The 27,931-nt window shown below is 46.4% G+C and overlaps 1 protein-coding gene across 7 annotated transcripts in view; it reads right to left on the bottom strand.

The window, feature by feature from the left end:
• The window catches only part of PLXNB1 (plexin B1), an 88,115-nt gene that overhangs the window by 11,809 nt on the left and 48,375 nt on the right, over positions 1-27,931 (bottom strand). For all 7 annotated transcript variants that reach the window (XM_080385567.1, XM_080385568.1, XM_080385571.1 and 4 more), the window contains 23 exons: positions 23,535-23,717; positions 22,986-23,114; positions 21,087-21,187; positions 20,274-20,406; positions 19,416-19,572; positions 16,464-16,572; positions 16,263-16,371; positions 14,781-15,638; positions 14,214-14,339; positions 13,020-13,142; positions 11,933-12,026; positions 11,512-11,678; positions 10,272-10,423; positions 8,268-8,373; positions 6,491-6,627; positions 5,675-5,851; positions 5,309-5,477; positions 3,930-4,172; positions 2,444-2,620; positions 1,995-2,143; positions 1,508-1,608; positions 496-713; positions 119-297 (listed from right to left, as the gene is read on the bottom strand). In XM_080385567.1, coding sequence (XP_080241693.1) covers positions 119-297; positions 496-713; positions 1,508-1,608; positions 1,995-2,143; positions 2,444-2,620; positions 3,930-4,172; positions 5,309-5,477; positions 5,675-5,851; positions 6,491-6,627; positions 8,268-8,373; positions 10,272-10,423; positions 11,512-11,678; positions 11,933-12,026; positions 13,020-13,142; positions 14,214-14,339; positions 14,781-15,638; positions 16,263-16,371; positions 16,464-16,572; positions 19,416-19,572; positions 20,274-20,406; positions 21,087-21,187; positions 22,986-23,114; positions 23,535-23,717 — 4,097 coding nt within the window. The remainder of the gene's footprint in view (positions 1-118; positions 298-495; positions 714-1,507; positions 1,609-1,994; positions 2,144-2,443; positions 2,621-3,929; positions 4,173-5,308; positions 5,478-5,674; positions 5,852-6,490; positions 6,628-8,267; positions 8,374-10,271; positions 10,424-11,511; positions 11,679-11,932; positions 12,027-13,019; positions 13,143-14,213; positions 14,340-14,780; positions 15,639-16,262; positions 16,372-16,463; positions 16,573-19,415; positions 19,573-20,273; positions 20,407-21,086; positions 21,188-22,985; positions 23,115-23,534; positions 23,718-27,931) is intronic.

Genomic DNA, 27,931 nt, shown 5'->3' with positions numbered 1-27,931 from the left:
TTAAAATTGCAGCCCATGCCATGATGCTATCCTACTCACAGGAACTTCAGAGCCTGCCAGCTGGGCAGAAAGGCTCTGTCCCCTCAGGCAGCTAGCAGTGGGACCATAGCTGGCTCACCTCCGCAGCATCAGCTTGGGGTTCTTGGCCACATACTGCTCCACAAGGTCATTCAGGAGTGTTTTGAGGATGTCGGTGAAGTACTCCAGCTTCCCATGCAGTGACACAGTGAGCAATGATGCCACGTAAGCCCGATCTCTCGGAGAGAAAGTGCGCTGGATTTCCAGAGTGTGGATGAACTGGTGGGGAGAGAGATAAGCCAGTGTGTGAATCTGCTGAAAACAAGTCACAGCTACTGGCCCTCGGAAGTAGTGGCGCCGCAGTGACTTATTCAGGAGTGAACTTTAACAGACACTGCCCAATTCCTGCCACCAGCTGTCAGTGACATGGCCCTGACCCCACAGCAGGCTGCAGGCAGGGAGAGGAACGTAAGTTACCTTGGTGAGGAAGAGCTTGCTGTTGAGCAGGTTGGAGAGCTGGACCAATCCCTGCTCCACAGTTTGCCGCCGGCACTCAGGGATGTCCAGGTCCCTTTGCAGCGGTGACTCACGGTGGCCCGGGAAGAAAATGCGTTCTGCATAGGACTTGTAGTCCAAGAAGGGGATTCCTGTGCCCACAAGGTCACTTGTGAGGTCCATCATCTCAGTCATCAGGTCTGAGGGAAAGGAAACACCCATGAGGTTGAGTACATGATCACACAACTGACGGTGCAGAGCACGAGGTGATGCAGGAGCTAGGGCCAGCAGGACGGGACAGAGAGGACGGATGTTTCCTGTCAGGAAGAGTCACATTTGGGTCCCATTGCTAGAACATGTAAAACTAGACTAGGCACTGGGAGAAACTGCATGAGGAAACTTCCAGGCTTGGGGAGGAACCCAAATGTGAATTTGGTGATTATTCTCATTTACAGTCAGGGGCTGGTTTCCAGTTTTATAAAGAAGCCACCATTCAGCACAGATCTGTGGTTACAGGCATTACCTACATTAGAGCTGGAGTATTAGAGATCTCCTGCTCCTCACTGCTGCTCACATCGCTTGGAGATTACAGTCTGAGTCACCTGCACAGTTTCGGAGCCTCAGGTCTCCCACAGAAGGGCTCACTGCTGTAAGGGGCTGAAATACAAGGTTTGCAGGCCCAGAACACGGGGTGTAATTCAACTATTCTATGATCTCCCCAAGTATGCTGTCTTGATCTTTAGCTCTGCATCTGAGTCTGGAGGATGAACTGGAGAATCAGAGGGGTCTGTGCAGATCACTGTACTCCAGATTAAACAGAAGAATTAAAAAAGGAAGAATGTGGCTATATGTTTCAATGCATTGGCACAGGATAAAGTTATTGCCTGCTCTGAGCTCCCCAAACAGGTATGCAGGAATGGAAAGAGAGGTAGGGCTGAGAGTGGTTCTTCAAGCCTCCCTGAAGCTGCAAGAACCTAGGAGCTCAGTGACTGACCTGTGAATTCCTTTTTGCATCTGTCCCGAACACTCGTTTCCAGATTTTCCAGCTGGATTTGAACTTTCTTGTAATCCCTCAGAGCCTGTTTGCTCTTCCTCCTGTAATAAGAAGCAGAATTGTTCCCAGCAGCCCTAGCCCAGGGACTGTCCTTGCTAACCGTTGTGTTGCTGCCAAAGACTCCAGGGTGATTGCTGTTGAGGTGATTTTTATTGAACATCATCTCTGCAGGATACCAAACAGTGCTCCATAAACTAGATGTGTCTCTTGGAGCACCGCCGAGGTGTTGGCTCTGAATGACCCATAGTGCTCCTGTGACCAGCAGGGGCAACATGCCTTATACATCCAACACCACCAGTGGCTCAGAATTTGTCACAACAAAGAAAACTGGGACCTTGTTTAGGCCCAAGAAATACACACTCAGCCACGTCTACTGAATGATGTTGTGAGGAGCTTAAAGACCTCATACAACGCCAGAGTTTCTCACCTGTATATGAAGACGATGACCAGAACAATGAGTGCCACAAAGGATGCACCAACACCCAAACCAATCTGTGCCTCCAGCGGGAAGGTGAGCTGGCTTTCTGTGTCATACTGCACTCGGCCCAGGAGGAAGTTCAGGTTCCCCATCTGCACCTGTAAGAAAGCACATGCCACGACACTGGCTTAGTGCAGCACTGAAATGCAAAGCCACAGGACTTCTCCAGAATGGGTACAGGTGGCATACAGCTCTCTAGCAAAGCCATCCCACAGCCCAGCTGCTGAATCCAGCTATACCATTTGCTTTCAGGCAATATTTGGCATGTAGGAGTAGAGCTAAGAGCAGCAGCGGCTTCTTGCCACACCAGTATCTTCCCTGTCCCCCACCAGGGCTTCTGCCTTTCCTCCACTTCCCACCCGATGACAGGATTTCCTGCGGTACTGCCGATTCCCTACCGTGAACTCTGGGAGCAAGTCTGTGCCCTCCCGCTTCGTGCGGTGCCGTGGAGCTGGCTGCTCCGAGGGAGGCTCACAGTAAAGATGATTCCTTGTTAGCGTCTTCACCACACAGATTCCTTCCCCAATCATAGCCATAACTTCATCCTTGGAAATAGCCAGATCTAGATTTTCCCCCTGGAACAGATGTGGAACAGCACACCAAATCAGGGAAAAGACAACTCCCTGTTTCCATGGCTCCAGAGAAGATGGAGGAGACCAGGACTGTAGGATGACAACAGCCTTTTTTCTTCTCTGACTAGGCTCACAGCTGAATTGCCTGCAGAAGTTAATTTTGTAACCTAAAAAAATTCACTTGCATATGATTTAGACTATAGCTTTAGGACCTATAGTGCACTGTGTAAGTACAGCCATAAATAGCCTATCTTCTTAAGGTCCTTCAGCCACAGCACGACTAAGCTCAACTCTTCATTCTGTGTGTATGCATATACACAAACACCACGTGTATATATTTCAAAAGTTAGTCTCCTGTCAGTTAACCTAAGCACTCAGGTGAGTCAATCAAAGCCTTTCAAAGGTATAACACATTTATGCTATCGTTACCTGCTACACAAATCTGCTTTAGAAATTTTGGGGGACTAAGACTTTTTTCTTTTTTAAATGAAACCATAATGACTGATGCTAATTACGTTTTTATTTTTTAATGCTTTCTAAGCAGAATCCTGCAGTAATGTTTTCATGCTTCTGCCCAGAGCTCTGTCAGGTTGGTAGATCAACCTCCTTGCTCTCTGAAAGCTCGCACCTTGTTGGTTCTCTTTTCAGTCTTCTCAAACTGCACTCAATACCAGTGGCAGCAGTCTAGACACTTCTAGACTAGCACACCCTCAGTTTTCACTCACATGTGAAAAGAGAGCAAGTGGAGAAAGTGTGTCTCCAGCTGCAGTCATTAACTTTCTTAATGAGTACTGGACTAGAAAAGTACCTTTCCATACAAAAGAAAATTTTTTCTTGCACAGAAAAACATTGGCCACTCTGCCCTTCTTTATCACCTTTAAAGAATGATTTTCCTACCTTCACCGAGTAACAGATCTTCTCTACTGCCAGGACTCTTTTACTCCTAAGTTACTCTTAGGGGAATCCTAAGAAGTTCTGAAAAAGCTGGCAGCTAAGAATAGGATGTGGGGTTTATTTAGTTCTAATATCTCACGTACAAATAGTTTATTAGGATTAAAAGTAAAAAGGCACGAAACTTTCTACAGACCCTGTGAAGCCCTTCACAGTGATTTATGGGCTCAAGAGGCTTGATACACTCTTTTTTCCTCCTCTTAGGTGCCATTTCTTATAGGCCAAAGTAGATGTGCTGTGACAGGCTGTACGCCTGCCAAATGCTTTAAAACCTTGGATGCTGCGCCACACCAATTTCAAACGTTCAGGTTACAAACAACTTTGCACAAGGAACATTATTTCCAGCTGGCTTTTGTGTTACCTCCACAGAGATGACGCTTCCTGGCTTGTGACGATATGGTTTGGCAGGGTCTTCAGCGTTCAAAGGTTTTAGGATGGGGTTGACTTCATAAGAGAAGGGCATGGGATGCAATGAGTTGAAATCAAAGCTCAGATTATCCAGAATAAATTCCAGTTTGATACGGACACTCCGCAACAGCAGGTTAATGGCTGGAGTTTTGCACAGGATCAGGTAGGATGAGTTAACAAGACATGGTTCTTCAAACTAAATGCAAAAGGTGAAAGAAGTGTCAGTAATGAGACACTAATGCTTCTCCTGCAGCTTTGCAATACTTCCCAGCCCTGAGAAATCTGAGGTCACTCTGCACTCCTCTCATCCGGAGCGATGCCAGAAGAACTCTGCCTAACTGTAGAGGGAAAAATCTAACATCCGAGGAATTTCCTATGCTCCTCTAACAAAAGTTTTCATAGCACTGTTTTTGTTGCAAGCACCCAGGTCTCAGCGGTGGGAATCTACTCTGACATTCCCCTGGCAGCAAATTCTGGAAAGGCATCAGCTTTAGATCTCCCCGCTCTAACAGAAGGGGACCCAAGACCTTCCATGCAAGGCTGACTTCCTAGCCTGAAGGCTTCTGTGAAAGAGGCATTTCTTTGTCCGGTTGCATGTTTTATACATTTGGTGAAAAGTATTAGAGCAATTTTTTTCCCCTGCTACAGCCAAAAATGCCTTCCTAAGAACATGGGTAAACCCAGCTATTATTGATGCACGTGCATCAGGAGCACATTCTCTCAGTTTACATACAGGAAGCCCTCTACAATTTCCACTATTTAATGCAAGCCCTTCTTGTGCTTTGGCTGCCAAACACCCTCTACCTCTGCAAATTCTGCTGCAAGCTCTGTGACTTTGATGATCACAGCAATACGTCTGTAGTAATCCATCTCAGGACACCGGCAGTAGAAGAAACTGTTGGTGGAACTGGTAATTTCACTGAACTCTGCCTGGTTTTGTATCTCGTGATATAGTGAAAGACAGTCCAGGGGCTAGAGAGGTGGCCTGAACTATACAAAAGGAAGAGTCTGGAGCATGGACATGCTGAGCCACACAAGCTCTCTGGCTCAGCTGTGGATTTCTTATCTCCGCACTGCTGCCCTGCTGTTTCTGTCCCACAAGTCCTGCACACCTCTAAGCAGAGGGAGACCCAACTCATAGAAATGTTTGTGAAAGTGCTTAACCTCGCAGTCTGGCAGAGAACGCTTCCACTTGGCCAAGAGCGTTGGTACGATCCAAGCAGATAACAGTAAGTGAGGGAGAAAAGCCCTAGGGACAGAAAGTCCACCTCTTCAGAGCAACACATCAACCCTTATGCACTCTCAGTTTCATGAGCACTTTGCCATTGCTACCTGCTGGACGCTGCACAGAGCATTCTCGGTGCACTCAGTGTCTGGGATGATTCTGCGCCACCGTCCCAGTCCTCGGCGCCGGCGTTCAGATGGAGAAACTGTAACTCGGATCTTCGGTTTCTGTACAACGTCCAAGTTGTATCCATGAACTCTGAGTACTCTCCCTCCACTGAAAGAGAAAAGCAGCTGATCTTACTCACCTGTTATTCATCAGCTTGGTTTTGCCCATGCTCCCACCCTTCTGCTTATGCTTATCCCTGCAAGCCTGGTGTTACTCCAAAGTGCAACTCAACAAACAGGTGCTGCTGGTGCCGTAGTACCTCCCTCAGCACACAGCCCTGGGGAAGGTGCACTCAGTCTTTCTACCTGAGGAAGCTTTTAGGTGGCTCTGCAAAAGTAATGTTGGGATCCAGAGTGTATCTGAAGACGGTTCCTTCCAGTCTCCGCTCTTGGTCCCCGTATTTGATAGTGACTGGGAGTTCTGCGGACACATTGCTGGGACTCGTCTGGCACGCCAACTGATCCTCCGTCATCTCAGAGAGGCTTGGAGAGACAAAAGAGAGAACAAGGGATTAACAGAGCCACTGCAGAGACAGATTTTATAGTACTATGCTTTGTTCTTTGCAGACAGTTTGCAAAGCTCTTCTGGTATTTTCCTAAATTTAATGCTGAAAGGTCTCGTGCCTTATCTAAGCAAGCAATAATTGCTGAGCAGTTGTCAGTCAGCAGCACATGGACAAAAAGCAGGTACAGCCACTGTCCAGACTGAAAAGACTGGAAGCATGCTACCAAGGCACGTGCACCTTCTCACCAGCCGTGCTGTCAGGTGTACGTGTCCCAGGACGTAAGAGAACAAGCAGCTCTTAGTGTTAGTCTGCAGGAGCCAACTGCAGTTCCCCATCAGCAAAAGCAGAGCTGTCAGAATGGGGTACAGTCCTGCCAAGAGACACGCAGAACAGAGCCCATGTAGCACTGTTCACATCCATGGGAACGTGGGCAGGAACGCGAGATGGTCGAGGTTGCTGCCACGACCCTCAAGGGGAGGATCTCCTGGAACACAGAGGAGAGCAGAGCTCCAACAGCCTGTGCTAAGGGCTGAGCCTGGCAGCATCGCACCCCCCTGGGCTCTGGGAAGGACTCCGGGCAGTGCACAGCCAGCACATTGGCAGGCTCTGATCTTACATGTGGCAAGGGAGGTCTCCAAGCAGGACACTGATCTCACTAGGATGCCCAGTCAGCAGCTTTGAGCCCAGAAGGGTAAGGCAGGTTCCTCCCGCTTTGGGGCCCCGAGTTGGAACAATGGATTTCAGCTCTGGGTTCTAGAAAAGAGGGGGAGGGGGGGGAAGAAAAAAACCAAAACTGAGGTGAGTGACAAGGACCTCAAAAGATAAGGCAAGGAAAGGAAACAGCAGAACATGTTTTCAGTGACCTCCAGTGCCCTGCAAATAGAAACTACAGATCCCAATCAGGCCTCAGCTAGGCTCCAACAGCTACTGTACAGAGCAGAGATCAGAGGAGGGGTCAATCACACCGGCAAGAACCACGAATCAGTGACCAGCCTTTCCACAGACTGCAAAAGGCAGATGGATGCTGCAAAGAGCAGAGCTGTGAGCCTCACACACAAACCCTAGGATTAACAGTTCAAAGGGATTGTTCAGATCAGTAACTGGATTAATAACTCAGGTTAGGAAAAACAAGGTAGCAAATAAATTGTCTGTTTGTCTAGTAGACGAGATTACCAGCAGGGAGCCCTAAGAATTTGTGTTGAGACCTGTGCTGTTAAACATACTTGTAGGTGACCTGGAAAGGAGATATGAAGTTTGATAAATTAATCAGAGTAACAAAACCAGTACCACTGAGGAGCTGCAGCAAAATTTAGAGGAACCAGGCAGAGTGGCACAAGTCACTGCTGATCAACAAAGAGCAAGAGACATGAAGTGAGAAGGAGCAAGGAGACTGGAGCAAAAAAACCCAACCCAACCATACATAAACAGTCCTGAGTTCCAAATAGCTCCTGCCCATTCAAGAGTGCTTTGGTACCTGTAACAACTCTACCAGCTGTGAGCACAGATTTCAACAAAACCACACCAAGTAGTAGGAATTACTGGGAATAAAAAAAGATTTTTATGCCACATTAAAAATTCCTTTTGCATTCGTATCTTGAATATTAGTATGCAGTCCTCATCACCCTGCCTCAAAATGGTGATAATAAAACTAAAACCAAGAGCAACAAGCATAATCTAGTATATAAAATGGTTCTATACAACCAAAAATGGAATAGCCTAAGAATTTTCAGGCATCTCCTTCCCATGGAAGGGGGAGACATGCAACTAGGTACATAACTTGTAAGTTGCACAGCAAGAATGAAAAGCAAGTAATTGTATCCCAAAACTACTTACATATTATTTCATAGTTGTTGGGTTTAAGACATCAACAAGTTATCAGAAATGTGTTTAAAAATTATAGGAAATATTTCTCCACACAATGCACAGTAACTTTGGACTTAACTGCTACCAGCTGCTGCTGAAGGTCAGATGCTAAAAGTATGTTCAAGTAGCAGTTTGCAAATTAATTAAAAAAAAAGTCATAATTCTTGGTAAGTTGTGAAGTAATCAATAAAAAAAAATATATCTCCAAATCAGAAAGGCACCCTGTACTTTTCCTTTTTCTTTAAGCATTTAAGTTACCATTGTCAATTTAAAAAAAATAAAACCTCACTAGACTACAGAATCTTTATAAGAACAGCAGTACTGGCTAACACTAATCTAAAGGGGGGGAAGGAAAAAACCAAAACAAGAAGTTCTCTCCCCAAAACATCCCACAACACAAACACCAGAAAAATCAGATAAAAATACCAGTAGCAAGTGCCTGGTAGAGTCCCCTAAGTTCATGCAATAGCCATTTAGCAGAGACACTGTTAGAACGGGGAGAGGTATTACAGAAGCAATAGCTACATTACCTGATAGGTGAAAATATGCCCAGAAACGCCACGTCCTCCTCCAGGCACTTCCACCACAACGTGCCCAAATCTCTCTGTCCAGCTCCCGCCAGTGACGCATACGATACTGCAGGGCAATCCAAGAACAGTGTCACACCGTGGAAGAGCAGATGAGCTGTACCCATTGCATCGTGTCCTAAAACCACCTAGCAACCACAGCGCCTTTCTCCTTTCAGTCTTAACACATGCTCAGAATACACAACCAAACATTGAGAAACACCTTTAAAAGCTGGAATAGGTGCAGCAGAAAAAAGCAGGGGGCAGTTCCAAACAGGCCTATCCTATCCAAAATTTCTGGGACAGACAGGATGAAACCCACCACATCACAGACACATGAAGAGTCCAAGAACTCTGTTGTCCAGAGTTGATCAAGTCAGCCACGTGTGGAGTGACCCCAAGCTCGCAGTGGTCAATCCACGCGTTAGCACTGCGGCTGATGCAGAAGAAAACTCAGGACTGTAGGTTCAGCTGGCGCTGGCCTTCAGCCAAGGCCTCTGGAACCAGCCAGGATCCCCTGATCAGCACCACCCGTTCTCCCCAGCCATAATTTGGTATGGGAGATGCCAACAAGATGAAGAGTCAGGTTGTACTTGGAACAGGGCAGCAAGGAATCCTGTGTTACAGCACTGATACGCTAACAGAGAAACTACTCTGCAGGAGACTTCCCAGCCTTCCCACCCGACAGGAGATTAATCGTGTCTGGGCCTTGCTCAGGAGTGGGTTCCAGGTTCACAGCTATATCCCCTCAACCAAAAAGGCTCAGGAATTTGAACTGAGCCAGTGCAGTCCCAAGCCAGGACCCTGTGATGCCAGGTGATTTACAGATACAGAACAAAGACAGTGCTAACCCCAGAAAGATTATGCTCTAATTCTAGGATGAAAACAGAAAGCAGATGGATCCAGACAAACAAGGCGCACAGACGGGACAACACTGCTCAACATAGCAGGCCATTTCCCAGCAGGATCTTACCTGGCTCCCAGAGAAAAGGGTGCTACAACTACTGCTACCATGGAATGGAAAAATATGGGTTTGTGATAGCTCTGATGAGAGGTTACTCACAATTGCTCTCCTCTTCTCCTGTTGGTTGCTTGGCTCCTCTCCCTCCCTTGTCCAAGGCTCCCACCTACCGGCCCTGCCACAGGCCAACTACACAAATCGCCCTTTCTACTCGTTTCCTAGCTATCCCCCAGTCACACCTCCCTCAACACCTGACTACACTGCCTAGTTTTGTGGTCCTGCCCTGACCAGACACACCAGATACCCAGTTCTCTATTACTGACATCAGCTGGCATCAGCAGGACAGGTCTTTCTGCTTCTCATCCTCCTCCTTGCCACTACTTTTACGAGCGCTGTGTGACCTGCCAGGCACTTCTAGCCACCAGCAGGATGGCATAAGGCCCAACAGGACTCCCTAGTCTGTCCCTAGTTGAGAGGGTCCTTTCATTGGGTTTGTTTCTGGGAGGTAGAAGTCTGGCTGGCAAGTGAAGAATGGCAGTCTAGGGGTGTGCCCGTTCAAGCAGAGGCAAGAATCTGTGCCGTACCTCCAGCCATGCGTTCCCATCCTCACCCTGTGTTAACACGGTCAGGATATTTTCCTGGCAGTGACACTTGCACAACCCATGTCCTTCGCTTTGTTAAAATCACCCTGTGACTGGGAGAGACTCCCATGAAACTGCACGGTTCCGAGCCTGTGACTGCCTGATCTGGCTGGCCTGCGGGCTCTGTGCTGGCAGCGTGGTCGGTATGCGACAGCACCATTTGGCCATCGCCTGGTACACAACTATCTCTCTAAGGTCACTGCCTGAGTAACTAATCAGACATTGACCTTACTCAGGGGCATTCCCTGGGGAATGGGCAAGGCTCAATACCTGCTACAGCAAAGGCAATGACATCTCAGGCTCGTGTCAGCTGCCAAGGGAAAAGCCAGCACCTGCCTCCGGGAGGAGGTTTCACAGATACTCTACCTGCTAGAGATCTCATACTCTTGAGCATCTACGGCACAGGGAATTCCTGCAACAGTGACAGTTTCTGCAATGTCTTGATGTTTCTGCCCGAGGTTTGAGCCAGTGATGGTGATTCTAGTGCCACCTTCCACTGGTCCAGACAGGGGGTACACCTGCAAAGACATCCGCGCACGTGTAAATGTCACATTATCTCAGACCCCTGCAGTCTGGCGACTGATCTACAGCACAGGGCCCTTCATCTGCCCCATTACAAACTGCCTAGCTGGTTCACTGCTATGGATTCCTTTTACTGGCTTGGACCAACACCAGGCTGCACCCTCATCAGAAGAAAGGCCATAAAGAACACCACAGTCAGAGCCTTCTCCCCCATACCTCACTGTTGCCAGCAGTCCCCCCCAGAGGTGATAATCCGCTATAGACTTCTAAGGCAAGGACTGCCCTGCTTTGCCTTCTCATCAACATGCTGACCACTCCACAGGACATTTCTGCCGAAGAGTGGGAATGCACAAGCCAATACATGTTACTAGTATTGAAGCAGCAAGCACCATTCCCCCCTCAGCATCAGTATGACAATGAATTGCATGCTGCACAAACGTCAAAGCTCTGTCCCTGAGCGGCATCCAAGATAAACTAAGACAAGATGCAGCACATGGATGTTGTGTGCCACCAGAGGAGGACAAGCTGACAGCAAAAGGGACACATGGCTACAGACACTTGTCATGTGGCAGTTAGCAAGAAACATTTAAAATAAACAGACAAAATAATTAATTCCAGCGATCTGTCATGCCTCTCCCATCCTTGCTGTGCTGTTGCCATTAGGTTTTGCCCTCCTTTGTCCCAGGCTCAGTTGGGCCAACCTATTTCAGGGTCTGGCTCAGGACAGTTGGAAGATCCAATTTGTGGACCCTTTCCCAGCTCCTGAATGGTTGTGTTCCTTCTGGTGTGCCTGTTTCGGCTTGCACAAGACACAAATATATCTTTCCCCACTGTTCTCTACCAGCAAACTGAAAGCCCAGCATAGAAGTCTAGCATCCTCACAACACTGAGGGATCACAGTAGAATAGGACTAACTTGCTCTTCAGATGGCCAATGTATTATTGAGCTGCACTGTTCACACTCTTTCACAGTCTTTGATTTCACAGGAGTGAAATCCTGTGAACAGGAGTTCACAGGTCTTTGATTTCAACTGCAGAATGGAGCCCTCCTTGCCCTGGGTGCAATACACTAGCAAGTTACTCACAGAGTGAATGAGAGGTGCTGGACACAGGTCTTCTATCTCTTCCTTGCAGGACCCCCTGAAGATACAGTTGGGGTTGTCACCTCCACACCACACACAGTTGTACTTTGAGTCAGCTGTTTGGCAGCGGCTACAATCAGTGTGGCCCACAGAGCAGTTGTAAAAAGTCACTGCAAAGGAAAAAAAATTCAGAGGCATCTGCAAGTATCCCCCAGGGCACAGAACAATCCAGCAACTTGTCGTCTTGCACAGACCCCTCTCCTCCACCCTCCCCCTGTGACAAGCAACAGAAACAAGGCTGTATGTTGCCCTTGGTTTCCTTGCGATAGGTCTACCGCAGATGGAAAAAGCCTTATTTGAGGATTTCTCAATTCTTTTCCACCTCATCTGCTGTCTTTTTGCTGTGGAGGTGTTGCACTCCTACCATAAAGATCTGCAGCACTGTCCACTCGAAGGTGTTGTCGCCTCTGCACAAACACCACAGCGTTGAATTCGAGTTGAGGCGCTGTGTAACTGTACTGCAAAGACAAAGACCATCAAGACAAAGAACTTAATAGAGGCACAAACAGGCCAGCTGAACAGGCAAACAGCACCAGCATCCATCCTGCACAGCACACCAGCACATACAGCCTGTGCGGAGCTTCCCGTGAACACAGGCAAGGCAGCGTTAGCTGGGGCAGTGGCAGCACAAGCCTGCCCTAACTGGTTCACACAGACAGAATTCTGCTCTAGAAAGAGTAGCAGGCATTGGTTTGCCAGGTTGAACATTGAAAACAACGTGACAATACTAGTCTAACTTCCTAACGGCACTCCTAAATGGCTAGCTCCTATCTACTAGTCACCTGCTCAGAAAACCGCTCAAGCTGGCATTTATGCCATTTCAGTAGAGCTGAAAACGTAGGATTACAATTGGTCTGCAGGGCTTGTGTGCGCAAGAGCCTATGTTGCTCCTCTTCCTTAACTATCTGAGTTTATGAACTAAAAATACCATCCCTCCTTGCAAATCTTGCCCTAAGTAAAATCAACACATCGCCCAGAAATGTACGCGGCTGTTTTAGTTTTGCCTGTTAATCCTACAATCCGCAGGCTAGCTTCCACCACTAAGAAGAATAAAATTGGTATTAATAGCTTCCCCCCCTCAAAGAATCACCATCACAGAAGTCATGATCCAGAGAATCATGAACAACAGTAGCTCAAAGCTAAAGCAAAAGTGGCACTGTCCTGGCAGGTTGCAGTGGGTGGTGATTCAGAGACAGCACCATCCCGCACTACAGCAAACGCAGCAAGAGGTCCTGTGGCTCAGACCGCACAATCTTTCTGCAAGTTGAGGATACCAGTACTGCCAGGCAGTAGTATCACAGATGAGGGCCTTGTACTGCTAAATATTCTACAAATACTTTTGCAAAATATGCGCTTTTCCCCCAAAGAGCTCACCTTCCAGCCTGCTGTTTTGCTGAGCAAAACCAGCACCAGCGTGAACTCCGGAACGGCGTTGTATTCTAAGCACTCACCTGGTTCATCTGGCAGGTGATATAACAGAGGGACTGGTTTGTTTCTTCTCCTTCCACATATGCATCCATCACCACTGTCCTCCCCTCCAAATTCAGGACACACTCATAGTCCCACTGCTGGTCCTGCAGAGAAGATACACATGGCACCACTGCTCAGCTCCACGGAGCTTCCTGCTAAATGACTGCGGTCCTCCTGCCTCTCCATTCAGTACCTCTTACCAAGCCACTTGCTGTGCAAGCAGCCTGCTCCTCTCACTCCCTTTGTTATGCTAACTCGATGCTATATTGAAGGGCTCTCTAAGCTGTCACTGCCTCCATGTGTAAAAGGTAAAGCAACACGAAACCAAAACACCTAGAAGGGAGCATGTGTGTGTCAGTGCGGGAAGAACTCGGCACAGGAGGAGGAATTATAGAAAAACCACTGGGACCGTGAAGTTACGCTGTTATGTCTCTGAAACACTTGCTTGGCAACGAGGAGGGGAGTACACAGATTAGGGCAGTGCACTTCAAAAAACACTAAGTGTATTCTCCTTCTCTCCCCTGTAAATCTTCCACTGAATCGCTTAGATACTTCATGTAAAAAAGATTGATATGCATCTGTAACCAGCTCGGCTCCTCTGAGCAGTGCAGTATATCAGGTTTAACATATAAAGTAACAATTAGTTTGTGGGCTGCATGTTCTGAGGCAGTTCTACTAAATCAGTCTTCTGTCTTGAGAAGCAAAGAGAATTTTATCAGCGGCACACCCAAGAAACATAGTTTCCAAGGGTGGTTTTCCCCATTAGAGAAGTTTCAAGTATGACAGGAACAGCCACGTTAACATGGGCATGCCAGAAAGGAAACAGATTAATTATTTAACTTATGGAGACACAATCAATCAGCAGAGATTCAGCAGGAAGTTATACCATCTACAGTGCAGCACAGGTGCAACTTAATCCAAACACATGCAGATCTTCTCCAGCAGGTTGGTGCACACCTGTACTCTGGGTAACCTCCTACCCCACCAGTAAATCCAGCTATGTTATTCTTTATTCACAGTAGGTCATTCCTCTTGATATTTCTGCAAACAGGAGAAACCTAGGCAGAGCCACAATCATGTCTTACACGTATTTTTAGCAGTGCAGCGGACAGGTTGCCCAAACAGAGCTCTGCATTAACACAGTTTCTCAGTGCCGATGGCCTTGAGGTGACTACCTGGTAGAGGTGGAAGTTCTTTCCCAGCAGAGTTATCTTCCTTGCCACGTTGACTGGAAACAGTGAAGATCCCTGGATTCCCTGCACACAAGGACATGCATCTGGACCCCAGCTAAGCTCTTCATTCTGAAAACAAACACAGGTCTTTAGAGAAAGAGACCTCCGTGGCTCTGATACAGGGAATCAAAACCTAACACACAGACAGAGAAACAAGCGCTGCCTGAACAAAGACACAGCTGTGCCTTCTTTACCGTGAAGTTACAAGAAAACAATGCAAGAGCCCCAAAGAGGCAAACAGAAAGCGTGAATATGCTGGACATCACAGCAGCTGCCACTTGCAGGTCAGCAGCATTTCTACAGGACCTGGGAACCTTGCACACATTTTTCTTCCTCAGGCTGCCTCTTCTCAGTCTGGACATAACAGCGGTCAGCTTCTACACTGGCAGAGGATTCTACACTGTCAATAAGCACCACCTCTCCTGTGTGCTGAAATACTAGACCAGCAATCCGTATGAAAATTTCAAAGCGTTACAGCCTTACACTGAATTTCACAGCACCGCAACTTACCTCCTCCCAAAACTCAGGGGCATCATACTGATAGTCAAGGTCAGGGTGGAGGATCCTGGGGAAGTCAGGGACATCCCTCTCTGAAGAATCGCCATCACCCGACAGCAGAGTAGAAGCAGAGAAGGGAGATGTGTCATTCTCAGCCTGCAGGAAATCCATCCAGTCCTCTGTGTCCTGGAGCTCTGTGCCTTCCTCCAGCAGCCAGTCTGGGGGAGCTGATGGTGGGAGCTCTGAAGCAGGTAGTTCAGTTCCCAGCAGTGTGGGAGAGTCCGAGGCAGCGGGGCCCCTCGGCACCTGGCTGGGGGTCTGGGGAGATGGGATGGCAGACGTCAGTGCCTCTGTGCTGGGAAAAGAACTTGGAGGCCACTTGAAACCGGTGACGTGAGGGGAAGGTGTTACTGCTGCTGCAGATGTGTGCAGAGGACTACCCACTAGGGTGGTGGGTGGGTCGGTGTGCTGCGGCTCCCGGCCAGTGGCTGGCCCTTCGGTGGGCAAAGCTGCGTGATCCATGTTTTTGGATGGGCTGGCAAGGACAGATGCAGCAGGAGAAGTTGTCTCCGGCACAGTGACAGCAGGTTTGTCTGCTGGTGGTGGCAGAGGGGATTCTGTGACAGCCTGGAGAGAGGCTGCTTCAGTTGAGAGAGTCAAGTATGTATAGCTGAGGGTTTCTGTAGGCTTAGTTGTCATATCCAAGGCTGTGGAGAGCGTGACAAGGTTGGGCTCCGTGGGGGGCACAGCGCTTGGTACTGCATGCACAGGGGGAGTGACGGGTTTTGTGGCCATGTTTGAGGCTGTGGTAGAGGACTTGGTGAGGGGAGCTGCTGAAGAAGGAAACACACTTGAGGTTGGGATCTGCGCCTAGAGAAAAACAATACAGTGGGGTGAGAAGAGAGAAGCAACCAGAATAAAACCCAAGCAGAAAAACACTCCATGTTATTTCCTGTAGCAGTGTTCACAAGAGGCTGCTTCACCCTCTGGATTTCAGTGAGAGCCACATCTCATACCACCTTGTCTTGGGATGGGTCTGGGGAATGCTCACAGTGCACAAGATCCAGCAACATCCCCTCTTCCCACAGATGCCTGCACTCACCTCTCCTCTGAGGGAGGCCTGCCTGCCTGACTTCATCCCCCACAAAACTGCATGATGACCAGTGGCAGCCACAAACTGGGCATCTGTTCCACCTCCCCACACGCAGCCTCCCTGCCAGCTTGCTCTTGTCCCCCGCTTTGAAAACACAGGCTGGATAACACCAGGAGAAGTGTCACCTCCTTCATCTGATGGCACTGCCCCCAAAACCTAGCAAGACCTTGTAGCATCAGGGATGTAGAAGCTTCTGTCGCTCCAAGGTGAGGCTTTGTGCCAACAGCTCGCTTCCTTGCTTGACGTGACTAACAGATGCTATTTTACCCGAGGAGAGATCTGATTCACTGCAACTCGCTGAGGCTGTTATAGCACATATGTCTAGGAGTGAGGAGACGCACCCTTTCATTGTAGATAATGGTTCCTTCCTCACAGGCTGCTTTGTGAGTGCAGAGGTGCTGCTGGATACACCAGTTACATCCCCAGAGACTGCTCACACACTTCTGGCACCTGGAACAATGATAGAAAAGCAGCTGCTGAGACAACCCAGAAGGGACAGCCACCCTCCCTATAACTACAGACAACAAAAAGCAAGTGCTCACGGTGCCGATTTCCACATCAGGGCCACTGCAGCACAGTCATAGAAAGAGAAGTCCACAGAAGCAATGAAGATGTCATGGAAACGCACTACGAGCTTTATGGTGACATGATCTGAAAACGAAAATAAAAATTTCTTAGCAATGGAGCCACTAGAAGTCTGTCATACTGTTAAGTGACACAGCTTGCTTTAGAAAAGATACTGTCAAACATGGAGACAGATTCCTTTCCATGCTTCTAGCATCTCAATCACTGCATTATCCTACGGACACTAAAAACAGGTTGAACAAGTTTATCAGGAGTAGTTTATGACAGCTCTCGCCAACCCATGGGACTAGTCTGAAGATCCCTCCATCTTTATCTTCTACAATTCCACCGTCACCTCTGTATTAGAGGAAGACATACTATTCCAGGCTCAAAGCTGATTGCTTTCCTTTGTCATCTAAAGGAAAACCAAACCCTTAGAAGTGACATGCCCTTCCACATACTGCTTCACCTTGAGAGCTTTGTTCTATGTCCAGACTAAGAAGTGAGTCAGTGAAGAGGTTTAGAAGACTTGTAATCTCACTTGCAATGACTGAAGGCTTATCTGCTTTAAATCTAGGTCTCATGTCAAGCACAAGCCTCAGGACAGCCCAGTTCTCTTTAGGAAGAGACTATCACTGTTTTCTGAAAGACCAAATAGCTGCAGAGATGGTCAAAACTTACTGCAGCTGACAGCATGAGCCTGAAGGAGATATTCTGCATATGACAGTAGCAAACCAGCTAATTAATCTTGTTCCAGACAAATGCCTCCAACTCTAGAGTTGGGTATTAGTTCTCCAAATAATGGGAACATATTGCATGCTCTGCTCAGCTCCAGGAGCTGTGATTTCTCCAAGACAGCTTGCTATAAAAGTAAGTGACAAGAAGCTTGTCCATCATTCATCTCACAGAATTCAGACCTCCTCTTGCAAACAAGCTCTACTGACCACAAAACAATTAACATGACTGGTGACGGATCAGTCAGGCCTAAGCTGGGCTCCTTACAGAATGATAAGTGAAGCAGTATGCTAGTAAAACAGCTGATGATGAGGTGTGTATGAAAACCCACAAACAGAAGAAAATAAGAGTATCATATGCAGCTGGAGGCAGGAGTCACTGCAGTACTGTCAACTCTCACCACTGTCATAGAGGAGATTGCATGTGGCAGTGGTGGAAGGGCTAACACCTCCTAGGATTTCATGGTTATGACACCATATTTATAAATATTCCTTTCTCCAAAAAAGCCATTACTTCCCATGACTGCCAGTAACGCTATTCAACAGCACAGAAGGTGAGGTCAAGCACTGGCAAATTCAGAGCAAGAGTTTCTGCTATCGACTTGAAGCTCAACAGCTTAAAGTGACAGATGAGCTGGTATGCAACCTTTAAAACAAAGCTGAAAAAACACAAATATTTTAGTAAGCTGGGAAAAGTATTATAAGTAGGAATAGGAAAGTGCCAGTATCTAAGGCCCTGATGAGACCTCATTTAAAAAACAGTCTGATTCTGGTTACCAGCTTCAAATTCATCTTAGCAGAGCAAGGAAGCCATGCAAAGCAGGGTTAGCAATACAGCGAAGGAGAGAGGAGGGCAAAGGAAAAGTTGAAACAGTTAACGTGGCAGAACTCTGCACTAAGAATGCCTGGCCGTTCACCGAGTGGGAGAAGAGCTGTGGAAGCAAAAGGACAACACAAATAGATCAAACGGACACAAACCATCCATGAGCAAGTTCAGGCTCATAAATAAAAACAGAAGCAATTTGTTAAACCTCAGAGATGCAATATGAAAGTAACAAAGGCAAAGCATTTATGGAGTCTTGAAGTAAAAGCAAGACTGGCCTGCGAAGGAGTAAATAGGAGTATCTGAAGCCTGGAATAGTAAGAACTAGACTACGGCTTTAGCTACACTGATTTTTCACAACTGTGCTTAAATTGAAGCCCATATTTGCAGAGCTAAACAGGGAAGCCAATCCTGCACACTCTGCCTGTAGTGGCAGTGCAGAAAACCCTTTCCTTCTGTGCCTGAGCACCCTGAATGGAGACCTGGCTGGCTTGTTCCAGACAAAAGCAGTGTGAAAGCCAGACAGGATAATACTGTAAATAACATGGAAAATGAAGGAGTTTGAGATTGCATGAGTGTGTTAGCTGGGTTCTGCTGTCACGTTATGTCCACGGAGATTGCTTCAGACCTACTAGCTATTGCATACTTGCACAGAAAATCTGTTTAGCCACTTAGGTGAACTACGTGGAATGCTTCCCAGCTGGCACCTGCCTTTTACTACAGATGAACAAGCTCTTTGAAGAGATCAGCTCATCAAAGCTCACACTGACAGGCTGGGTAAAATCCAATGCAAAGACTACAACCTGAGAACTCTCCAGGTTCTTTAGAGTGGCCAATTGGCAGTACTTAGCCAGTTATTGTTCACAGTAATAGAAGCCTGACTATGTATTTTCTGAGGTTATGCTGCATTATGGAGTAATTTCTAACTCTGAGGACTGTGGGTCTCTTGCCTTTCCTTACATGTACTTCCTTCTCCCACTACTACATGGATTTTAAGAAGGCTTGCATTTTGTTTGATTTAAATAATGAAGCAGTATTTAGGAGAGATCTCTCTCCAGATTTATGACAAACCAGCCAAACCACTCTAGACTGCATTTCAGATCATGTTCAGATTTGCATATAACCCTTCAAGCAGGATCTCCTTTCCAACTGCCAGAATTTGGCATTGGAATTTGGCAACAGCCCAAAACAGCACAGGATGTGTGTGACACACAAGTAGACAGCACACATATTACGAAGAATGAAATGAACACCTGCTGACAGACCACATACATTCGTGGCTGTTAATCCTGGCAATCTGATGGACCTACAACATACTTTCTCCCAACAATGTTATCAGAGCTATCATGCTCCATTTAAAGCATTTCACTGACCTGCTCCTGTTGGCAAAGCTGGTGCTTGGCTGGGATCTGGAGAAGGACACATGATTCCTGACTCTGTCAGGACTGCTGGGCTTTCATAATCTTCAAAGTAACATGAGTAAAATTCTTCCTCACGCAGGGAAGGTAAGTCCGAGATAGCCAAGAATATCTACCAATTCAGTAACATCCGGTAAATAATTTGCCCTCTAACACATTCTTCTTTATTTCATCTGATTTTCTTGTTCTATTTTTTTCAGAGTAAGAGCCCCATAAAGTAGTTATCTACATATGCACTCATTTTCCTATAATGCCTCCTAGGACTGACGGTTCCATTCATCATCTCTTGCCATTCACAAACTGAACTTGGCATCCACCAAGCAACTGGCAACTTCCCCCTTTGCCCAAGTCTCTAGCAAAAGACAGGTTCTTGCCACCTCCTGACACAATGTCAGACTTCAAAACACTGCAGCACCTTCTCAGCTTTTCTGCCAGCTCTCAGATGTCAAACTGAAGCTATAATTTTGGGTAGCTCCTTTCAGATCTTCCTGACAGCAAGTGTCAAAAACACTGTGAAGCCACAGACGTGGGCACCTTGTAGATACTAAGCCAAGGAGGGACCCCACCCCAGCAGCCACCAAATACTCCAGAATACCCAGTAACTCTGAGCAGGCAAGGACATTTAGTTTTATGGGGAAGAAATTCTCTCCTGGTACAGCCAAGCTGTCAAGTCCCTTATGCGAGGCAGACATATGCTTGAAGGCTCAGTGATTCAGTGCCCCACTGAAAGCAACAGGAGGACTGGTGACTCCTCAGAGTTTGCAGGGGACTTTCTACATGCTGGGGCATCATCGGAGGATCATCACCACTTACATTTCTCTTTTCCTCTCTGCTGATATTGGCTGGAGTTAGCGACTGGACAGAGAGACACTGCTGTGTAGAGTTAAAGCTCCAGAGCCACTGCTCGCTCAACCTGGACCGCAGGCACTCAGAGCGACGGCTGCACCTGCAGGGAAATAGCAAGAATCCCTGTGAGATCTGTGCAGCCTAGCAGGACATGTTCGGCTTCCAGGCTGACACTGGCTCTCTGAAGCCTTGCTAGAGCCTTGGGGAAGCTGCTACACAAGCCATGAAGTTCCAGCCTCCCACCATCTTCAATAACAGGATGAACTGTTGCCAAAACATAGATGGGTAGGCACTGCTTGGGATTCAAGTGTCACAAACTTGTTCCTATGGCATTCTACAGGGAGACAAAGCCAGCAAGCAGACGCACGCGCTGGAATAAAACCAAGTCTCAGTAAGCAACATCAGTAGAGGAGCAAGAAGTGAAAGAGTGCACTAAATAAGGGTGTGACACCAGAAGAAGAGGTAAGATAGTTTCTCTGTGTTTTAAACGAGACAGTCTGAGCTGCAGCCAGACTAAAACCAGGCTGAAATCCACTGCACAGGAGCATCGTGAGCGGTGACCAAAGACCCAAAAAAACAATTAAAACATACCCTTGTGTGCAACTGTGACTGCTGGTGGTGTTTCAGGGAGGTAGACAGAGGAATGGTAAGTTAGAGAGAATATCTCATAAAGGAAGTAAAAATAAATTAAATCCAGGCACACAGATATTCGGGAGTATAGGCAATCCCTAAGCACTATCCCTCCAAAATCCTTGCAGGTGAAAAAGGGATCCATCTTACCGTCCCTGAAGGACACACCAGCCACAGTAGGGATCTTTCAGTGCCAGACAGGATTCGCAGTCCAAGTACAGGGAACATTCTAGTATGGGAACTTTTACCACCTGTCAGAGAAAGAAATGAATGAAAACACAGCACACACAACACCAGCCCCAGGGTCTATGGCTTCTTCTGCCTAACTAGCAAGTCCCATCACCTTCATGCTCACTGAAACAACTTCTTAATCCCCAAGAAAAATGCAACAAGTTACCAGAGCCCAACTGAATAGCAATTTCACGTATTAGTGAAAAACATGAGGCTGTACAGAGGCACCGAGGTAAGCAAAGTGTATGGTTATTAACGGGTTATCTGTGACACTTCTTGCAAGAAGGAGACTTTATTTAGCGATAAAACTACTTTAACAAAATGGATCAAAGAACAGCAAACAAACTGAATATATTCAGTCTTGTGCTTTTCTGGACTCTGTCATTGGAGATCATCTCTCTTGACACACAGGCGAGTGAAGCTGGAGACAGCAGCTCCAGATGAGGCCCTGAACGCACCTGCACTACGGCCCAGCTCTGTCTGGCGGAACTATCATTTTGACTGAAAGTAGACCAAGAAGCTTTGATCAACGTGGAACAAAAGCCTTCTGCCATCTGGGGGTAAGTTTCACTTGCAAAACACTTCTGCTTTAACTTACTATCCTTGCTGATTTCAGCCTCTTGCCCTCTCTTTAATCTGCTACTACACTTCAGCTACTACACTGTCAGTTACTTTAAAATACCAACTTCTAATCCCCAACCTATTACTTTTGCTAAGTACATGATGTAATTTGCATTTTTTAAATCGACAGAACAATTAATGGTAAGGATATATTTCAGATTTCCCTAATCTTCTTCCACTCACCGATTTTAACTCCTCCTTTGAAGTGTTACAAAATTTCTGAGAATCTCAAAGTGCACTGGGGGCGATGAAAGGAAGCAGTGGTTTTGCAGCATGCTCTCATTTTTTGTTTGTTCTTTACTTTGGAGTAACTCAAGGGTTGTTTTTCCTTTGCTAGGAGGATCCTTTTCTTTTCAGCTCAAGGAGCTGATACAAGTGGTATTGTACAAATCCTCTCAAATGAAGTATCCATAGCTGGATTTCCTACTCTGCAGACACCAATATCCCAAGAGCCTGAGGCATTGCAATGCTTTTTCTCCTCCAGCTGCCACTGGGCACAAACAGAATTACCGAAAGCAGGAGAAGAGGGAAAGATGCCTCACATGGTTCTTTATACAGCTTGATTTCATCTGCAAGACTGTTTTTATATACCCAGCCAGAGCACATCTCTGCTATCTCAAGACATTTCTCACACATTTCTGCTTTTTGTATGTTACATGCCTACAGAAGAACAGCTTAATCTTTTAACTGATTAAAACCAGAAGTGCCACAGTTTTAATTACACAAAATCTCCCTTTTCTCTTTTTAATCTTTTGTAAACCCAAGAAAGGTCACATTACTTGTGAACCCAGAAGGCTCACATTCTTCTGCTCAGATGGAGATGCAAACTGTTGTCCAAACAGTTCCTGCTCAACACAGAGGAACCCAGGAATTTGCACTCTCTTGTCTTCATGCCAATAGAGTAGCCTTTTATAGCCTGCAGTTCACATTCCTCCATCACCGCTGATACAGCCTGACTGACTTGGGGAAACGCACATCCTAACAGGCACAGTTTAGGGTAACAAGGCTTTCTCCAGGCTTCCTCCAGCTTTTGCAAAAAGCCAGCCCCCATCCCTGTAAGCTGGACTGGCAGGCAGCTGCTGCCCAGCACACGCTTGGCTATACACAGTTTCTTCTGCCTCCCCCACTCCCCTCAGTAGCTTGTCTGGACCTCAAATGCTTTCAGCTCTTCTGCAGAACGGATTTTATCGCTCTTACCATTGACTGGGTCATGACAAAGAGGTGCTCCTGCAACTGGTCAAACAGCAGGTCTCCACTCACGATGCTATTTAACTGGATAGCTAAGGAAGCGTATATATGTGCATCTCCCATTGCTCCTAAGTACACCTGCAAGAGAATCACAGTTGTATGCAGGCAAAGTATCACAGCAGGAGTTGAGGGGCACCCATCCTACCTCAGGAATAAGCTGGAACCACTGCTGTGTGCAAGGATTTCAACCTCCCACCAAAATCTCAACGCAGTGACCTCAGTCACGTGAAGCACGTGCGTGGCAATACCTGCGGAAGCCACGTAGGACGCACCAGCCCTCAACGCTGGCTACAGATGTAACCAAAGGCAACGTGACCACTATTTGGGGCACTTACACTCTCAACAGTCAGTCCAGTGTGAGAAGAGACCATCTGACAGTAATGATCTTTAGTAGGAACCTGACTTCCCAAGGGACAAGAGAAACTGCCTTTTTTCCACTTTTATGCGCATCCCTGCTTAGTTTTAACCTCTTTGCTTCCTGTTGCATCCAGATCATACCTTGTGCAGTCTCCCTCTGCTGTCTCCCAGAAAAGCAATGGTGTGGCCATCTTCCACATTCACGGCCACAGCTGTCAGACGGCCCTCTCTTTTCTCCAGCAGTGGGGCTGCTTCCAAGGGTACCCGGCTGGCCATAGGGCTGGGAGTGTGGTCAGAGCCACAGGGGTATGCATACAGGGTGTCCTTTTATGGGGAGTGGAAAGAACAAGGAAATAAATACAAAAAAATGGATACAACAAACATTAGCACTCCACACCATCCCCTTCCACCCAAATTCCTTGAGCAGGTGCTCCAGCAGTGAATTCAGCTTTGAAGCCCTCTAAGATGAATAAAAAAAAATCCAAGCTTTTAATACTTAGTTTAGGTACGTTGGCTATTTGTACCCTCACAAAATCCTGCAGACATTTTAGCACAGCCATTCAGTATCAGTAATGGAATGCTTTAGAACTCTACTAAACTCTTAAGGTCCTCAAAAAACATTACTGGCTACACACTGCCATGATACAGCTTTGGGGAAAATTCACTGTATTTTAAAACAAAAAGACGAGAACTCCTGCTTCCAGTGCAAAACCATCTGGTCACAAGCATTGCCTCCAACAATTTGCATAGTTTTGTTGTATCACCTACAGAATCTAAGCCTGAAGAAGAATCCCAAAGCATCAAGACATACATTAAGACAGGGTGAAGCACAACTTGCTCCGAAGAACTTACTATGCTTAAAAATAATTAAAAAAAATGCTTAAAAAAAAGTGCATAAAACCAGGGACCCACAAAAAGTCAAAACAAGAGTCATCTCCGCACACTGCTTCCACTCTTCCAAGTCTGATGAGATTTCTGAAGATTAGCTCTACAGCACTATGACCAGTCATCCTTCCGTTCCAGTTCGGTCCCTCCCAGTCCCACCAAACCTTCACTTTGAATTCTAAAGGAGAATGAAATAATGCCAACTTATTTATTATTTGTATGTGTAGAGAGAAGATAATTCTGTTATGATTCATCTTTTTCCTAAATAACAAACTCAGCCTTGTCTAGGATAGTTCCTCTGTTACTTTATCTTTCTTGATGCCTTGTTCTGCATCCACTTTAATTTTACAGTACTCTTTTGTAGACGGAATGCAGGCTTGTTCACCCAACAATTATTATTAAAACCATCATTTTTTAATCGATCAGTGGCTTGTCTTCAAACAATGCGACTTGTGTAAACTAATGATTTTCATAATGAAATCCCTTACGGATAACATTTTCACCTCCCTCTCCAGTCCCTTACTAATTACTTTTACAAAACTGCATGTGGAGCAGAGGTATCAACTGCACAGTTCGCACGGATGGACTACAGCTCCCTCTCTTGCCTCGGGCAGCGTGGCTGAATTTAGACTCCTCGTGAGCAAGGTTACGTATTCCTTCCATCTGATGTTCGTGGCTTTGCATTTGGCAGCACTGAGCTGCACGGTACCATCCAGCACCAGGCAATGGAGCCACCCCCACCAGAGGTCAGCGATAATGGCACAGCGTGGCATTCTTGAGGCATCTGCTTATCACCTCTCGCCAACCCCATGGAAGATCTGATCCTTTTTCCTCCCTCTCCTCCCATTTCTTGGGGGTGGGTGTGGATCTTGGGGTTTGGGGTTTTTTTTGGTTGGTTGTTTTTTTTTTTTATAATACTTGAACTGCTTCCCGGAGAAAGTAAAAATGATCAGGAGCTTTTGACAAAGTCTATGGAAGCCTTACAGTAAAATATATTTAACCTGCTGACCTCTACTCACTTTTGAATGTACTGCTGTCTTAGTGGGCATGCAAGGCTTGACACAGCGATTTCACGGAAGAAACCATGCCAGTCAGACTAGCACTGCTTTCATTCTGATGCTTTACGGTTTTCCTTGCAAATACTAATTCAACTGATTTTCTGCATACTAGGCGTAAGGCTCTGACTTAAAACCTCAGAGGTGGTTATAACTTTTAATGATTGTTAGCTTTTACCGTCCTCCAAGCTATCACTAATTTTTAGTGACAGATACATATTTCTTATCAGCCCTGTCATTTGATTCTAAAGCTTCTTACAACTGCCTTCTTGTAACTTAAACACCTCTATTTCTCCAGTTGTCCAGTTCCTATAAGATTTATTATGAAATGGGCCAAATTTCCATACTCAAAAGCATCAAGTGTTTATTTTGAATGGGATTCTAGCTATCTTTGCAACCTTTGCATCATTTCAGACAAATGCTGGAGCCTACTGAGGTTGATTCTTCAAAGTTTGCTTAAAAAAAACCACGTACAAGTCAGAAATAGTCGTACCCCAATTGTGCTCAGCACTGTGTGTGATGCCAAGGGCAAGTCACTTCACACCCAAGATTTATCTATCATAAATCAACGCGACCTGCACGAGCTCTCCCAGCAGTGGCACAGCCTGCCCGTGGCCTCGCAGGGACTGTCTGCAGTGCAGTTGATCACAGTCAAGAGCCGAAACGTGTTCCATTCTACAGTACTAAGACCACGATAACTGTATGAAGTGTTTATATAAATTTACATAGAAGCTGTTTGAATTGTTTTCGGTGAATAACATCTTGGCAACGTTGCAGAAAATACACCTCAGGGATCATCCAGCATCCTACTGTGATGGTGCAAGTTTGGATGAAGCCACTACTGCAAATTTTGGTGCACACTTCCTACACTGCATAGCTAGGAAGCAACAATAGGACAAATCTATATCTATGCATGAAAAGGACTGAAAGCTCATTGCAAATGTATGCTACATACCTTCAGAACTACACCCACAGAAGATACGCAGCCCTCCCAAGCCTTGCAGAAACATGTTTCACACTTCCAATTATCAAGTCACTAACAGCAACTAGAGTCACCTGCATCTCAAGACTAATGAATCTCCAGAAAACTGAACAAATTCACTGGTTCTGAAATTCTTATAAAAAAAAGTATTTTCTTCCCAGCTGAAGAGATTGTATTGAACCGTAAATCTCAGCCTCTCCTGATGGGCTAAAAATTGGAGGCAGTACTAACTAGGGAAAAGGGCATACATGTGCACAGGCTGGTTTGAAGGCAGAAAAACGTGAAATTAATTAGCATTATGCTTACATACAGCACAAGCTGCCACCATTGAAACTGAGTTAAAACTGTTCCTGCATAAAATGCTCATTGACAGCCACTTCCACTCAGCACTGAATGGAGCAGGCTGGAGTTGGCACAGACCCTTACGTGTTGTTAGATACAATCTTAATGACAACCGCTACCTTGTACTGAATGCTGAAGGATAAAGTTTGTTAGGGCATTTACATATCATTGGACACACTTGTTAATAAGATGCCACACTTTAGTCAGTCCATTACTGCCAAACTGTGCAGCTGGGATGCTGGGATCATGCGCCAGGAATCACATAGCAGAGACCGGCCTTTCTCTCCCACCCTGTACAGCCACTTGTCCACTGGACCAAATGGTACAGATGGACTCACGTTTTGAATGAAGGATTTTTCTAAACTGCTCATGCTCATCTGACATTAAACCCCCTCTCAAGCTGCTCTAAAAATCACCTGTGACAATTCCTTCTACATTGCCCCGCGATGGACACATAGGGCATGGTTAGGAAGTAGCGTGAAACAGGACATCAAGCTGGGCAGGCTCTTGCTTCCCAGCTCTTATGTACTCCTCCTGACCTTACGCTCATCCTGCTCTAAATCTGCTTTTTACCCTTCACTTGTCCCACAAATATTCTACAGTCAGCTTCAGCTACTAAAAGGCAAACCATAATTTTAAGACTGGGTTTGGGCCACACATCCAACCCCCGAATCTTCCACAGCTCTGTGGTACCACTTTGCTCTTTGTAGCACAAAGCTGGGAAGAAGCAATTATCTTGACAGACTGTTCTATAGAAGGAAGACAAAAGATAACAACATGCTGTTCTGCTAAGGACTAGCAACGCCCTTGGTGAACACAGGATACTCACAACCACAGAGCCTCGTGCCGGGACACTGCATCCAGCACTGCCCCAGGAGAATGCTGATGCTCTGCGTTTGTGTCACTGTCCCTGATATGGCAGCACCAGTCAGTGTGGCTGACAGACTGCAAGGATTCAGGGTCACAGCCACTTTAGTTCACGTTTTTATCCTGCAACATCCCATCATGCCTTTGTCACAGAATTTAAAGAAGGATTATCACCTCTTACAGCTCTGGAGACAAAAAGCAGCCAGGTCAGGAAAAGGTCGCCCTTGGGCAGAAAATTCTGCAGGACTAATGCAGTCTATAGGAAATCAGGATTTTTGTTGACACTTGTTTTTGCTTATGTTCTTTCTTGTTCCCAAGTGCCTTGCAGGAAGCCGTTGTGAGGTGCACCTTACCATAAGCAACGGGGACCGAGCGCATGCTTAAATTCCCTTGGCAATACACAGTTG

This window comes from Falco punctatus (assembly GCF_963210335.1).
Source record: "Falco punctatus genome assembly, chromosome: 4".
Classification (NCBI taxonomy): Eukaryota; Metazoa; Chordata; class Aves; order Falconiformes; family Falconidae; genus Falco; species Falco punctatus.
Note: the sequence above shows the minus strand (reverse complement) of the source record. Positions and strands in the feature narration are given on the sequence as shown.